Source organism: Fopius arisanus, unplaced genomic scaffold (assembly GCF_000806365.1).
Source record: "Fopius arisanus strain USDA-PBARC FA_bdor unplaced genomic scaffold, ASM80636v1 scaffold00003, whole genome shotgun sequence".
Lineage (NCBI taxonomy): Eukaryota > Metazoa > Arthropoda > Insecta > Hymenoptera > Braconidae > Fopius > Fopius arisanus.
The window spans coordinates 719,208-736,539 of NW_011887742.1; the positions used below are offsets into that span (position 1 = coordinate 719,208).

A 17,332-nucleotide genomic window follows, 5' to 3' on the forward strand; every position below is an offset into this window, starting at 1 on the left:
GTACCTAGCTGACGCTGCCTGCGTCCACAAAGATACGCCGGACTGCACCTGGGTAAACACAAATACGTGACGACTATCGGGATTCCCCTCTCACCCCGTAACAACCCACCGCCTTTTCTCTCGTTTTGTCCTCTGGTACATGGACCGCCGATAAATTACAAATTCAACTACCTCTTCCCCCTCCATATTTCGAAAATTGCATGGGGAACTAGGGGAGGAGCAATATATGAGCACGTCTCCTAATTAGTCACGCGCTTTCGGCCACATTGTCAGAGACACACGTATCCAGTAATTGACGCTTCAATGGGTTGTACAGCTCGTTCATCGAGTCATTATCCTTCATTATAACCCCATCGCACAGTACTTTTTTTTTTTACTCTCGTACGTAACATTGGGGTTTTTTTTTCTCGTTGCACCGAGGTCTCTATGGCTTTCCGTACACTGAACAATTATCGAATTTTTATTCGAAAGTAATGGCTCTTCGGGCTTTTTTTTCACTCCAGTGGGAAAAAACGAGCTCGATGAATTTTCAATGGTACTTTTATTTTTCGGTGTTCGGGGGGTGCTATGGGTTTTTGCTGAACTCGTGGGTTTTCAGGGCTGGAAGCATGGAATATTGAGAGTTGAGGGAACAACTGGGGGATCATTGATTAGTAACAGAAGGACGTATGGGATAGGAAAATGTTTTCGAGGGTTTAAACGTGATAAATAAAAAGATTGTATTGATTATCGATTCATTATCGATTCCATTTACTATAAAAGATGCCATCATTTTTTTGCACTTAAAATAAATAGTTTTTCAGATCGATTAATATTGAACAAAACTGTAAAACTCGATTGACCTCTCTTTGCTTCTAATTGCTGAAATTTAATAGCTCAAACTTTGAGACTGTGAAGTACGGTTGATACAAGAAAGTAAAAAGGTAGTCTCATATACTTAAAACAGAAAATGAATATATAGAACGCGGATACTCTAATGCAATGCAGATACGACATTATTTTTACTCCTGAAAATGCAAAGGATGAGATGTTGAAGGAGCTGTTTTTTTAAAAAATGAGCTCTTGAGACCGCATACATTCAGAATGCAAATGTACTTTACATCTCTTACGGTTCTAAACACACGTATATACTAGAACTACCAGGTGTACAGAAGAGGAGTGAGAGGAGACGGGGATTCTCAGAGAAATGGAATTCAAAGCTACAATATATTCCAGTGCGATTTAACTTCACGCATTCAGATTTTTCTAGACTTACAAAATTATTCAATCCTTTTTTCTTGGTTTGCAACGAAACTACGGGTGAACACGATAAATCAATGGGAGGACTTCCTGCCGAGTTTTACAATTACACCGCAGAGGAAACCGAAGGGGAGTTAAAAATTCCATTTTTATAGGGGTGGATTTTCAATAGTTTAGGAATTCGTCGATAAATCTGGTGAGCGCATTCAATTGCACTTGGGGAGATAAAAAAATTCACTGCATGTCGGAGAAATCCCACCACATCTACATTACATGGAAAACATATTTTTCCGGCAATCGAGGAACTAGGGGTCTATTACTTATACGGCTTTGGTGAAAGTGCTCGGTGGAATTAGAAGATGGATATTTATGCATTGTTTGGTGATTTTATGGGGGGCTCATGAGGATAAATGGCCGGAGAATTCTGCGAGCATTGCAGTCAGTAAAGTTTCCACTAATTCATTTTTTTTTTTACTTGGAGAGGCCGAAGTTATAATTGCTGGTGCTTCGATGAGTTAAAGCGGAGAGATCCGTAATGACTAGTGGGATAATGAGCAAATTCTCCGTGTCGTTATATTTTTTAATTAAAAATTTGCATTCAGTCGGAAAATTATTTTACGCCATCATTGTCGGGCTGTTGGGGGTTACGTTCTGATCTTTTTTTAACTCCAGTTCTTTTATCGTCGTTATTAGGGTTTAGTGGGACAAATTTTGCGGTATTTTCGGATGAGATTTTTAATGGTAGGAATTTTAAAAAGATTAAATTAAACGAATTAAATTGAGTTTCAAGAATATAATAATGAGTGGTTAGTCATTACCCTAAAATCCCCTCCGATCTTTATCCTGTATGAGTTAACTTGAAATTTCAGTATGAATTCCGTAACAGCAAATTGGTCTGTCCCATTGGCGTTAAATCTTGATGGTATATTTTCAGCGTGGATAGAAAGCTGGAGCCCTCGGGATCGTCGAAAACCCCCGATGGCCATATCGCGATGCAAAATAGTACAATCAAATGGCCGCAATTATCTCAGCTCCTGGCGATGAATAGACGCATCATACAGAGCTATACCGCGGAAAGGGATAAGTTGGGCCTCTCGATTATTACGTTCCAGTGGAAACTACGTGCCTCGTTTTCTACATGGTTTCGCCACTGGCAATATAATCGGTCCCTTCACCCTTTGCAGAAGGAAAACGGTGGGTATATTCTGTGGATGGAGGAAGCAAACCGGGACTACACGAATTTCATCGCAGCATACCAAGCAATCGAAAGGACTTCCCCTATTATGCATTAAATGTCGTAGCACGGGGGTGTCGCCCAAACCCTTTGCCGGAAGTTCCAAGTTGAATTCCAGGCAATACAGCTTTGCACCAAGTGCACACACAACCTCCAGGAGGTTTTGCCACCGAACCCTATCCGAACCCCATCCGATCGCCTATTCGGTAACTTTCAATGGCCGTCTATTTCAGACTTTCACCCAAACTCTTCTCAGCTTACACAGCTCCACCATGTCCTTCCAAACCATACTCTCTTTCCGATAGCTATGAGAATATCCTCTAACGATCGAATCAATGCACCAACCAAACTTTTACCCTCCATTCAGGCCCTTTCATTCAATCTTTTTCAATACTTTGCAGTCAAAATGACGCTCGGGGCTGGCACTGTCGCTTTATTATCGCTTTTTTTTATTTTCATTTGTTCGTGTTCGGTAATTAATTCCGCTTGAGGAAGGCGGAAAATGGGATAAGCCGATTTTCTTTGATGGTTTTCAGCGAATATATTGGAGCTGAAGCCGATTTATGATATTTTCAAACACTCAAGTGGAAGGACTTGAATTTTTTACAGTTAAATATACTGGAGTGATATTCTGGAACTATTCATTAAGAATTGGTTAATTTCTAAAATTTTTAATCTGTTGAAAATGAAGAATAATTGATATTCATTAATTAATAGGATTTGATGTTCAGTTCTCGCGATGAGTCTGACAAGTTCAAGCTTTCATTGAAAAATCGATAGTATATAATAGAAGTAAAGGTAAAAATGCCATAGTATACTGTCCTATGCTCATGTAATTTTTATTATTCAATTCTCCCCATGTTCTACACTGTTGGAAAAATACACTCGAAATTCCAAATAAAAAAAATGGAAATTGAACAAAGAGCAAGTGACATGAAATGCCTGCAGAATTTTTTATTGACGAATCGATGAATTTTTTGAATATTCCAGTAATTTAACAATTAAACATTTAACACGAAAAAATCAATTTCCCATATTTTCAGGATAAACGATAAATCCAGTGGCCATTTTGAATTAAAAGTCCATGCAAACTCGCACAATGGCGCAATAAATCAGATGAATTTGCGAATTCGCGACTGAAATATGAAGAAATTTATAACCGTGTAGAGTGATTGATAAGACGTTATTCAAAGAGTGAGATATTTAGAAACACTGCAAAATTGGATATATTAATGACATATCAATATCCCGAGGCTATCAAAAATATTGGAGAGCAATCCATTATTTACCGATGTTTTCACGAGCCGGGGGATCCCCTGGGAGTATTGAAATGTACTGTCCGATTGGATGTTGCGTCAAACGTTGGAATTTGTTTCAGCGTACGGTAGAAACGGGATTTATTCAAATATTGGTGATTATTCTTTTCTGTATTTCGAGGTGAGCGGCCGGTTCGGTGGATTTTCATTCATTAACATGATTTACAACGTTATGATTGATTGGTTCCATTTATTGATGATTACCATTGATGTAATGAATGGAGTCTGATGGTGAGATTAATTTGTTCGAGGCGTTGACTATTTTTTGTTCAATTGATTCACTCGGGGATTAAGAAGATAGTGAAATGAAGGTAAAACAGTAATTACCTCCTTAATGTTTCCAATCTCTGGTTCTGGGCTTTAATGTAACCATGAAGTGTGTCAATGAGGACCGACTCGGTCTCAAGTAGCTCTTCCATGTCAGCTAGAGCTGTGTAGAGCTCACCACTAACGACTGGCATAAGGACCCCGAGTCCTGTCGTAAACAGCACCAACATTCCCGCAAACGACGGCATTGTGTCCTCCTTGGACAACACACTGCCACCAGCTACTCGGATTTACTCTGTTATTGAAATCTGCAATTAGACGAGATGACAGAGTTATTTAAACAAACTGCATACCAAGTTTAATTAAAAAAGTAGAAAACGGCGGATAGACCCTACATTAGGCCAACACTCCTATCACATTTTCATGATATCGTTTAACTTTTGTGCGGATAACTCCGCTGATGACTCATTATTATAATTTTTCTTTTTCATCAAATTTTCTCGAGTGCGGGGATGAAAATTTTTGCGGAAAATTCCGAGGACAGATAGGGAGAAGATCCTCGAAACAATGGCTAGAGACTAATTGTAGTCGGGCAACGGAATTTTGTTCATGTTTAATTTTAATAATTTAAAAATTTTTATCCCTTTTCGCGCACCAAAATTTATGTAACGAAAAATGATAAAACAAATAATAATAATAATCCAATTACAAAATATCGCGGTTTTGTATAAATTTTTCAATGGGAGAACTCCATTGTAAGAATACAAAAATCAAATCGAAAATTGTTGTCATTGTTCCGCGCTGACGATTTCCGTGAGTTGGCAGTAAAAGAAAAACGGATAAAATGATGTCGAACAGATCATTGGCAGTTACAACGTCTCGTACTTCTCCAATTACCAATCGGAGGATATGACCCACACATTTACGAGGCATTTAACATTTCCTGGACGATGCCCCGTGATCTCCACGTATTACAGTCCCATGCATCCCCGCCAAAAAGTTTTACAACATTCAAGACACCATCGCTGTGTACTTGTACAGAGTGTGTGCACTGGAGTACATGAAACGGGTGAAAGCGGATAGGAAATACCTCGGCATTTCCCAAACCCTCGTTCCCTCCCAGGGAAAACTTCCTGGAAGACGTATATATAGCTGGTAGAAGGGATGAAAAGGTTTTGGACGATAGTGAGGCTGTACCTCATCCCCTGGAGTCCACCCCATGTCTCCCCATTCCCTTCACCATTCTTTAACCAACGAGGAAGACTTAAACTTTGTAAGCCGTTTCTTTTAGCGGAAAACGTACGGAGGCTAGGTACCCTCTCACCCTCCCACCTCCATGGCTCGTGGTTCGTTGCAAATTAAGGAAAAATTCCTGTAATCGAGTTTCCAGAAGTGTCGACCTAACACCAGTCTCTCGGTGGAATGAGGAAGCTTTTTAGAGTTAAGGTTAGGGTTAAACGTAGGTAAAAAATGGCCACTTCCTCGCTGCGGGAAAACTACCCTTGCATTTGGGGAGAAAGTTTTTAGGTGGGACTAAAGTTCTTGGGATAATGGAAATGGTACGATGACCCTTGGTGACCTGAGTAATTACGGACTTTTGGATGTATGAATGTTTTGGTTGATTGGCTCTCGCTTGGACTATGGTTGAGCCTCTTTAGTTGTATCTCTGAGTTTCGCATATGGAGAGATCCGGGATTAATTATACCTTCGAGTACAGAACCCCTTTGTTCGATCTGGCAACAGGAGTTGGGAAAAAGTTGGGGATTAGTTTTGCTTGGGAGCGGAGTTATGAAAGTTGGACATAATTTCTGTAGGTGATTAGAAATTTTCGTGTGACTCTGGAAAAATTGGGATCACGGGGAATAATGGAGGGGCTTACTTTGCAAGAGTAGATTATTCGGTGTCATTTAAGCTAGAGAATAATTCAGGAAAATTAATCCCATATAGAGTTTTTTATTTTCTGCCATTCAATTATCGTTTTGGTTTGTTATAGAACAAGTACTTAAATTGGGACTAAATATTTTATAGATTTAGATATCTTATATAGGCTGGGTTTAGTTGTATGGAATAAATATTTGAAATAATGTCAATATTATGCATAATTCAATTAAAATAATTCCGAATGAATATGATGTTTTTATAATTTTTTCTCATGGAATTTTCACACGGAGAAAAATAATTTTTCCAACGGAATTGCTCTACTTGCTCCAACTACATGTATACAAATATTTACATTTGAAATGTGGGGATTTACTTGTAGTTAGTGAATTAACTTGGCAAAAGTAATTTTTCTTCTCGGAATAATCCAACGAGTCAAGGGTAAGGTAGTCCGACCGGAGGGTAAGAGAATCTTTCTCATGTCTTCAATTTCTTCAGGTCTCAATTTCATAAAATAATGAATAAAAAAAAAAGATATTTAATTAGAAACCTCTGAGATACCAGAGACCCTATCGCCCGTTGAAAGTTTCCATTACTCACCGGGGAAAATTCCATGGCACCTTTCAATATCCAGAAAACCGCGGAATCCCACAATGAAAAGCTTTCCAAGACATCCCCTAAAATCCGCCGCATATTGCCGTTCCCAAGCCCGAAAGAATGATCTCTTCTTAAAAACCTCAACCGATAGAATGCCGCCAGTATCCAAGAGCTGTAATCTCTGCTATTACATCCAAAAATATTAATATTTGCAAAATTCAATTCCGCAATACTAAATAATGAAATTTTTTCATGTTGCTCAAGTTCGTAGAAGATGCTGGGGTAAAACGGACACCTATTAAAAATCCCATTCTCATTTTTAAACATTAATCAATGTTTAAACAAATTCAAAATAAATATCAATATTCATATATATATATATATCTCAGTGTTATACATATATATATAACTTTTTCGGATTAAAATTGTTTTCCCAATTTTCTAAGATATTTTCCATGTATATTGTAATATATTCATCAATAGTATATTATACTACAAGGGCAGAAAGTAGAATTTCGTCGAAATTACGGACTGATTGCATGTGTGCATTGAAAGATATATTGACGGTTGTCCCGATTAGCGGTACGTACGAAGCCGAGTCACATCATGATTCATTTAAAAAGGAAAAGCCAAAAAAATGCCCATCACTCTCGGCGGAAAATTTCCTGACACCTTTCAATATTGAGAAAAGCGGAGAATCCCGCAATGAAAAGCTCCGCAAGACATCCCCTAAAATCCCCCGCATATTGACGTTCCCAAGCCCGAAAGAATCCATTCTTATAAACCTCAACCGGTGGAATGCCGGCGGTATCCCCAGAGCCGTAATCTGTGCTATCGCGGCCAAAAAACGAGCGTGTTCAGCAAGATGATCGTCAAAGAACGCGCCGGGAGCATTTAAGCCCCCCCCCCAACTCCATGTTCAGCAAGGCTAAAGAGGACTAGGTACATAACTCTGTGCAGCAAGTAGATGCGGGATGTATGCCGAGCATAAATAGGTGGACGGGTGGTGAGGGGTGAACCGGGGGTTAACCCCTCTCATCATCCCTTCACAGTGTTCACCAGGGTCCTCCAACGCACTCCTCTAAGCCCCAACACCCTCAGCCCCCCTAGATTCTCCATAGGGAGCCACGGTAGCCCCTTTTAACTCATTCCCCTGTACTAAGAATGGTTAATCGCGTTGGCACGAGCTCGCCTTTTCTCCCTCTATCCTCCTGCATGCTTGTGCCAGTGAGGCACCTATTCTTTAAGGTGGCGCTTAATTAGCGCCGCTTCCAAGAGCTTCCGGACCCTCTTTTTTACTTTCCGGCTTTTCTCCCCCCAACCTCTCCTCATCCCTCCTTTTCTCCCCACCTCTCCATCCTCTTTTCCCTTTTTTCCTGTTCCTCTCTTTCTCACCCCCTCACTCTTCCCGGTTTCCCTTTGCTTTTTTCACTGCTATTGTACCAGCAATGTTGCTCGGTATGAGGCAAAAAAGTTAAGACTGAAAAAAAATTTAATCGAAACCTGTTATTTCTTTATTTTTTTTTTTTCTGCACTTTCATTAAAATTTCTAATGAGTCGAAATAATTCACCGCTGCTATTCTCCAGGTGATGAGGGATTATTGGCCTGGTAGGGTCCACGGATCTGGTGGGGGGAGGGGGGTGGGGGGCTATGCAGAGAATAAAGAATACCCGGTTCAAGGGAAAATCTGTTTTTTTGTGGAAACTCCGTGGTTCGAGAATCTAATGGTCGCGGGTAAGAGGATTTCTCCGGTTTTTACTTGTTTTGGGGATTTTTTTCTGGGATACGGGGAACAATTATTTGTGGCGAATTAATATTCTTGAGACATAACTAATTAAGGGAAATCTCGGGATGAAATTCACGTTTAAATTCTTGTCTCAAGCAGTTGGTTGGGCACTAGTGAATTTAATTGGCAGACACAATTGTGCTCGGTGTCAAGGAAGAGAGAATAATTGTTTCGGATTTCTACATCGGATTCAGGAAAATTTGAATAATTCTCGAGGAATTCTGTTTTAGCTGCAAGCATTTTTCTGCGGTGAGAAAAAATTATTCGGCAACCTAAACACAAAATATAATTTAGTCAACTGAAAATTTAAAATCCGTGATATTTTTCTATCAAGTGTAATTCTCACGTGTCATGCACTATTGGGTAATGAAATAAAAGGGGCGGAAGTGCTCGTTTAGAATTTTTTTGAGAGCGTGTACGGGTGATTTTTATCGGAGAAAAAAAGAGTTTTTTTGTATACCGTTGTTTTATCTGGCGTTTTGCAAATTGGATGTAACTGGAGAAATATTTAGCGATGCGGGATGAACGTACGAGCGGAATATATTGGGAAAACTGATGAGTGCGAGATGAAATTTAATGAATGCTGGAAATATCCCAATCAGAGGAATTTGAAGCCTCCCGGACTATTGTTTGAGAATACACTCGCCTGTTTTTTTTTGGATATCTTTGTTTAAATAACCGCATGCACCGGTATAATAATGGCCTTCTACTACAGGTTTTGCGAAATGGATTTCATGGAATTTAATAACTGATTTTTATATCTCGCGCGTTCAATCCATTGCCTCTAAAAATGTTTGAGAGAAACTTCCGGCAAATATTTTCTACATTTCGAGCATTTTTTTATTTATTCTACATTTTTTTTTTAATGAATATTTCTATTCAAATTTGCATAAAAATTCATTCGCATTTTCAATCCCATATTTTACGAGTTTGAATCTCGTAATTAACTATTTTTATTTATCAATGTCCATTTTGAATTTTAACGTCACATATATGTCACCTATAATTACTCGCATAAATATTTATTTTTTTTTGGAATTCGGTGTACGCTGAGAGAAATTAATAATATTAGATCACTCGACTTAGCGTATAGAAATGAGATAGATATATTCATAGCAGCTGAGCGCAGCTCCCGCGGCACGGGTAATAATATTCATTGAGTCGAAGGTGTCCGAATTATCGCGGATTATTTTGAAGATGTCCCGCGACAAGGACAGTGCGATATACGTCATCGGTATGGAATTCTGTTGCTAAATCGAAATAAAAACAATGTATTGAGTTGGTACAAAATGAACCGATATCAAAATAAATATAAACACAAAGGTATCTCCGCTACAAAAAAAATGATTTATGGGGACCAAGTGCTCCTGCTCACTGCTTTCAATTAAGTCCTGACGATTCCTTCCAAGTTAAGACCTGGTAATATAAACGTTTAGTGTTGATATTCAGTGGAAAATGATAACGAGCAGTGAGCAAAGTGAACACCATGACGAAAGCCAATTGTCGAAGCTCAAACGGAGAATAATAATCGGAACAATGGTCTGTTAGGCGTTGCACAAGGGGAAACTCCTGGGCGAAGTTTGCCACAAGGCTAGAGTGTGGTCTGGGCCTCTGCCTGGTGCTAACATTCACCAACACGAGTATCACATGTGTTCATACATCAAAAGCAAGTTGAAGTGGGTGGTCCAGCTATGCGAAATACAATTCAATGGCGTGTGTACTCCTTTGTACTTGTGGCAAGGGGGTGGCCCCAGGGAGAATGCACCAGCGTCGCGTGTCCGGTTCCGTTTCGGACGCGCTCCCGTGTATCCCATTCAAATTTAGCTACATCCCATACCCCTCGACCCCTGGGAGATGATTCTGGAGTCTATAGTTTCTATTGCTGTCATGTTTCCCAGTTCAGAACACCACTGACGCCTTCCTACAGGGCTTCACAACAATATTTATCGCGCCTCGTGTGGTTAGAAATCAAATATTTTACAGTTCCCTTCATATTCCCCCTTCATTGATACCAGAAAATTATCCCTCTTTCCAAAAATTCGTGAAAATACTACCACTTAACCTGAGAACTCATGGACAGTCCTGGTTTTTCAGGATAATAAGGGAATTCCCCGATTTTAGTGAGCGTGAACACCAGAACCGTATTTTATATCTAAATCATAAGAAATCATTTACATTTCACGTTTTAATTATTTATGTTATATTGAAATAGTCAATAATTTTTCGTTGAATATTATTACTCGACTGTTTCGTATTCTGTTATTTAATATTATTTAATTTGAAGATATGACAGAAAGAAAGAAATTATATAAGAAAATAACGCAGAGTTTAGAAGAAATTGTTGAATTATTATCACCCGTTAGGTTAAATCTCCAAAGAGATTCACTCGACTCTTCCAATCGTTACAGCATATGTGATAAAACTTCATCGATAAATCTATTATTGAATGTTAAGAACGAAAATATTAAAATATAATAATCCCTCCAACATAATACGAGGATAATACGAGGAGACCATTAATTGGATCAGACCAGACGGATAGAACGAATAAAATTCATTCATTTATGATGGAGGAAATATTGCAAATTTCCCATATTTCAAGCTCACATCATCATTCCGATGGTAATCGGATTAAATTGTTATTTTTCGAGACATTACGTTATAATGGGACGGGGTGATTAATCCCACATCCTCATCATACATTGTCACGTGTCATTGAATACAACAATGTAATCCTCATTTAACCGCCTCTCACACTCCACCTCTTCATTATCACCCAAAAATTTGCAATATGCAATGGCAATTTGGAATTCATACACAGACGAACATTATGAATTCGTTATCTGACTGTTTTAGGGGTGCATTTCGGCTTAATACTCTCGCTAAATTGCGTTGGCAATCCACTCCTCTATAAACAGTCATGACTATTTAATAATGTCTCTATAATTTCCACGTTTTTGTGACCAGTCGTTTTCTCTTTTGAAGTATTCATAATGTCACTTGTCAGCACCAACCAGAGCTGTTTTTTCAACTCGGTCAATATGCCGTTGTCTGCGAGTCTCATTAATTCTTTATGTTTATCGCTGAAAATCCACGGATTAAATGATACAAATGGAACTGCTGCCGAATTTTCATGCAGTTTTTTTATTGTTGATTGCTTTCACTGTTTAACAGGTTTAGAACAATCCGCTCTTCTGAAAAAAAAATAATAATTGACTGAATGACAAAAATTTATAAAATTCTGGTAATTCTCTATTTTCGAGTAATAATTTCCCGGAATTTTTCATCGATTGAAAATTTTGATGCCTTGGTGTCTCAAATTTCAAGAAATTTCCAACAGTGTGAAGAATAACTTTGAAGCGAAAATAAACGTGAAATTTAAGATTCGACTGGAAATTAAATGAAAAGTTTCAATTTTTTATTATTATACAATATTACAATATTTAAAGAAAATGGAAAAAAATTATAGAAAAATGGAAATTCTGAAATGTATTTATGGGAATTTATTTGCTTTCTGTGTATATATTTATTTTCACGTGCATATGGGATTTCGCGTTTTCCCTTCCCTACCCGACGATAGCAAAACAAACAAAATAATACCACAACACAAATCAAACATCTCATTTCTCATTCCGACTTTGTCGGCACCATCTGGGTTACATTAGCCGTGGTTAGGTGCAATATACAATTTGCTTTCTATTAATTTTTCAAAAACAATACAACCGGTATTTATTCATCCTTAACTTTCGACGGCGTAATCCCTCGAAATTTTAGCGTTATTCTGTGTTACTCCAGCATTGTTAAAACGCGTGAAGGATTATACAGACAGGACAATAGTAATTGTTAGAGGATTGAAATAGTAAAAATTAAAGAAAACGTGCTTTCTGTGTCTGCGTATAAAATCGGATTGTTGATTGTTGATTGCATTGTTCTTGAAAAACCAGTGAAATTCTGTGATCAATGGATGACGATTCGCATAATTTCTGTTGCAATTCCAATTGTTTAATTGAACTCCCCAGTATTCGGGGTTTTCAGTAGGAAAATGAATTTTTACGTAATTTTTGTAATTAACGTAATATTTATTGAATTTTTGTGGCAGTGGGAGTGTGGAAATTAGGCGATGCCTTGTTCTCGATGTGATAAACAAATGGAAGCTCGTCTTTATGAGTGTTAACGCCCTCGGTACGCATCAATTTGTCGAACACACCACTGGGGTCCAGTGTAACGATAGTGGATTGCAATTCAGCCGGTGAGTTATGCTCACAGGGCGTTTAAAACCATTCGATCGAATCATCCCGGTGGAGTGTAAACACGAGACGACGAACAAATCATCGGGTATTTGCTGCCGTAGAAATTGTCCAAGTGCTTCTCTTTTTCACGGCATTTTCCACCGAGGGAATGGCATGTTAACGAAATGGTAACTCCAATTTTCCATCCCCTTCTGGAAAATCCAACTTTCCCTGGGTATTGTCCAGATATTTTTCTTGTCTACCTCCCTCGCTCCGTACCATCCACCATCCACGATTTATCGTACGTTTCCGGATGGAAGCGCTGCGCGATAACCCGTGTCAATCTACTCCCTCTTTCTCTCCCACTAAATGGAAACATTCAAATACTCAAGTACCAGAATTTTACTTTTTGACAATGGACATTGTTAGAAATCTCGCCAAATTTCACCAACAATTGCTATTCAATTCACAATGCTCTGGGGTTTCATTCAATTTTAGGTCACACCGTTTCTAAAAGTTGTCATTCAACTGGAAAATTCGATGAAACCGAGAATTTTTCATGGAACCGTCAACGATATTTCGTGGAATCTCCAATTTTTGTTTAATTTTCTTCCAAAATTAAATTTTACATTTTTGGAAATTTTTTGTGTTCTCCAATTTTTATAGAAATTTAAGCGGAAAAATGGAGAATAATTAATGAAAAGTGCTTTCCCGGGAAATGTTTTATCTTTGGATTATTGATTGTTATTTTATTTGTCTCATTGCTTCATTAGCGGCGTAATTTACTGGAAGCTTTATACATCCGGTTTATTAAATTAATGGTAATTGGGGTTTTCGATTGTCTGGCGAATACTTAACTAGGGGCATAAAAGAGAAAGTTAAAAAAATAATTTCAATTAGTTAAAAAAAATAATGAATAAGAACTTTAAAATTACTCACCAATTGAATGAATAAATGATAACGTCAGAGTCTGTGAAATCATATTTTCCGTATGGTATGAACATTTTTTATGTCCTTGAATTTTTAATTACTCAGTAATGAATATTCATAAGATAAATTAATATTCGCTCATCCCTCCGGGATTTTTATCCAAATCATGTGAATTGGTGAAAAGTAGCTTTTCCTTTGGATGAAAAAAACTGAAATTTCATGATTTTTCCCTCACCGAAAATTCAATAACATTTTCTACAGAATCACTAATTAATACATAATTAACACGTTGTGTTAATCCTTGTTCGGCTGAATTAATGAATCATTTACTCAAAGGCTGAAAATTCATCGAAAAATTTTTAAATGACCGAAAAAATGTTGAACGATCCGTTTTCCCATTAAATTAAATTAAAATCGAAAATTCTCCAACCAAGCCCCAAATATCGTGTATTCCAGTAATTTTCCATTAAAATCCATTGGCAATATAATTATCAGAACTTTTGAAGTCGTAAATTTCCGAAGCGAACAGTTTCGTTAATATAAACCGAAATGGCTAATTCAGTTATCCTCCAGGGGACTATGATTGTAAACTGATGAAACTCGTGTGTGCAGGATCACAAAGGCATCCCCAATGGATTTTTTTCAATTAGAGAATAGAAAAAAAAAATAATGGACTTGGAAAATGGAGTCACGTGGGTATATCTCTATGAACTAATATTCCGCGGTTAGAGGGTGGATTTTCACCCGCATGTAGGTCCTGGGGGGTTGAGGGGGACAACAGTGGAAAGATACAGAATAACTGGGAGAGTGAAACACGAGGGTATACGTGATGCAAGATAATTTATTCACCAGCTTCATAATTGCGATATCGCATGCGACACGGATATATATATACATATATATACATATATATATACATACATATCTTTTAGTTCTGGATTTGCGCGCGCGTTCCACCCGATATTCCCATTTGGTATAGGGGACCGAATGAATATTTGACTTTTGCCTATTGAACTGTAATTATCACCGACCCCATTCGATAAAAAATAACTTTGGAAATTGGATTGCATGCTGATACAATGAAGTCCACTGTGTATTCACTCCCAATGTATTTATTCAATTTCATATCGAAATATCATTGCAATGCAAAACATTGCATATTGTTGTTTTAATGCTACCAAAAATTATTCCACATCTTTATTTATTTAACCTCTATTCTTCAACGCTTGTAAGAAACCAAATGCGTAATCGGAATGACGAGAAGGAGAGCACATATCCAAATAAATAAAAACATTGAAAAATTGTTCCCTGATAGTAGACGTGAGTTTAAGCTTCGTTGAAAATTTTTCATCATAATAATATTTCTAGGAATATAATATCTAGTGGCTAGCTGAGAAATCTTACAACTCGTTTTTTCAACTTTAAATTATCGTTACCACCGTTTTAAGTCAACTAAAAATATTTATTTCATATTCATTCTACCAGCTATTAATTCAAAATATCTTTCCTTCGAGTATTCATTTTTTTTCAGGTACACCTGAATACCCCCGACAATATGATTGTTCTTTTCGGCCTGAAGTCCCAAATAAAAGTCGATCCACTCGATAAAATGGTACGAGTAACAACTCACAAGTTGATCTGTAATCTAATCTTGGAGGAGCCCCTGGAGAGTCCTCAGAGCACAGAGAAGAAAGTAAAAAAAAAAATAAATAAATAAATAAAATGAGAGAACGTCGTGAGCAATCGAAGTGGTACACTGCACATCCGGAAATAGGAGAAAAGTGAGGGGGCCGGACTGCTACAACGGAAAGGCTGTAAAAAGGATAAAAAAAAAAGCAATGGCTATCGATTTAATCGGGCGCAAGTAGGGGTCACGATATCGAAGGCCGTTTAGCTTCGCGGTAGTAGTTTCTGACGATAACATCTTTATCCCAGTGCGGGAAAGTGAACGAAAAACGATGGTTGTTCCAGTTTTCCCCATTCTTCCCATTTTTCTAGTCGACAATTCTAGGTGTGCGCGCCAATGCGAATCGAGTTCCTCCAGTGGCTTTTGGCATCTTGCCTCCATAAATTCCAGATAAAACTAGAAGGTAGAGGGGTATTAAACCGTAGCAGATGGTTAAAGATCCAATCGATTCGGCTTACAGTGGATGAAACTAAAAGGGACTTTAATTTGCCCGTCCGTTCTCCTTACCTTTTTTTCTCTCCTCTCACTCTTTCTCTCTTTCTCTCTCTCTCTCTCTCTCTTTACTCTTCAGCTTCCGTGCATTTTGGTAATGACGGTGAAAACGTCGGGGAGAATGTTAAGGGTCTCGTGGTAATGCATAAATGTAGAGTAACTGCTAGTGGGTTACGACAGTCTCTGGTTGAAAGTAACTGGAGATGGAGGAGAAGCGCATACAGAGTTAACGTCGAAAACGACGTAGCCGCAACGGGAAAAAGCGGACGGCACCAATGAATAATGTATTTTACGGTTTTAAGGAGCGATACATTATGCCAAATCGCGTGGTGAGGTACTCCGTGGTGAACGCCCCAGACATGACCATAATAACCGCCACAGTTCAGGGTGGAATAGTAGAAACTTGAAGAACATGAGGACTTCTGAAGGATGCTTTTCTGGGGGAATCATACTTCGTGTGATTTATACTTCATCGTAACTTTTGATGGAAACCGTGATGAATTATGAAAAAATGCCCGCTGTGGATTGAGCATGTTCTACCTCCTTTTATCAAAAATTTATCATTTTTTAGTTTTCTCACTAAATTTTGTCATCATTTCATGAAGCATCAAGTTTTTTCAGTGTGCAATTATTTTTATGTTCGTTCTAAATTTTTATGATTTTTTGAAAAGATTACAAACAATGGAGGAAAATTATTGCACAATCACGAAATTTTGGGAATTTGTAAATGATGATAAGAATGTTCCCATATGCCGGGAAATTACACTGAAGGACAAATTTCTAAATGACGGAAATTCTGGGATTGATTGAAATCGTTCATCAACTAGAAAATGGCGAAACTTGAATTTAAACAACTAGGATTGGCGAGTAGAAATCATATCAAGTAAAAAATCAAATAAAAAATTAACGCAATACTTAAATACCGGAGATCTGAGATAAAACTCCCTGACTACCATCAGATACAATTAGACATGAGATAAATGATTCCCACCAGAATTAGCGACCCACTCGAGATGTCATCTCCTGACATTTTCCAAGATTAAAATAACCTGTCAGGTCATGGCATTTCGTTGATATATTACCCCGACCCGAGAACAAACGCTCGTACTATTCGCAACGAGATGCGCTTCTGCATTAGTTCGATCATCGATTCACTCCACCAAATCGAAGAAAATGCAAACGACGAAGGTGCATAGTTTATATAGGTGTGTTGAAACGGTTAACATGGAATGAGAAAGCCACAAAGGGACTTATGCATGCGGCAAGGAGTTGGGTAAATCTCGTCGGTATGCGGTTAAAACTTTAGGATGATCGATCCCACAAATGTCGATTGAGAGATGAGCGAAATGAGAATTGCGGAAATTGGTGAAGGAGGGGGTGAGAGGTGGGGGTTTTGCTATAAGTGGAATCAAACTTTACTGGCAAATCCCAACCACTGTGTACCACATTATACGTAGAGGTGTGTATGGTTGGCTTAATGATTCCTTAACCGACATTGGGCCAGCCCAGCTCCCTGAGTATAAACTAAAATCACTCAACTCGTGTGTTGTAAGAGGAGGGATATCTAACCAAGTTTGCAGACTATACAGTACAAGCATGTTGGAGCCGGTGGTTGAACTGTAGTTGGGGATACGCCCCCGAATCAATCGGCGGATTAATTGACACTGAGTTCACGT

The 17,332-nt window shown here is 38.2% G+C and overlaps 1 protein-coding gene across 3 annotated transcripts in view; it reads right to left on the reverse strand.

The window, feature by feature from the left end:
* The window catches only part of PH4alphaEFB (prolyl 4-hydroxylase subunit alpha-1), a 97,353-nt gene that overhangs the window by 15,271 nt on the left and 64,750 nt on the right, over window positions 1–17,332 (reverse strand). For 2 of the 3 annotated variants that reach the window (XM_011308535.1, XM_011308544.1), the window contains one exon: window positions 4,117–4,364. In XM_011308535.1, the coding sequence (XP_011306837.1) occupies window positions 4,117–4,304 (188 nt within the window). In that variant the 5' untranslated portion in view covers window positions 4,305–4,364. Of the gene's footprint in view, window positions 1–4,116; window positions 4,365–6,534; window positions 6,554–17,332 lie in introns of those variants that run through there. The other variant, XM_011308554.1, reaches the window with a different exon arrangement.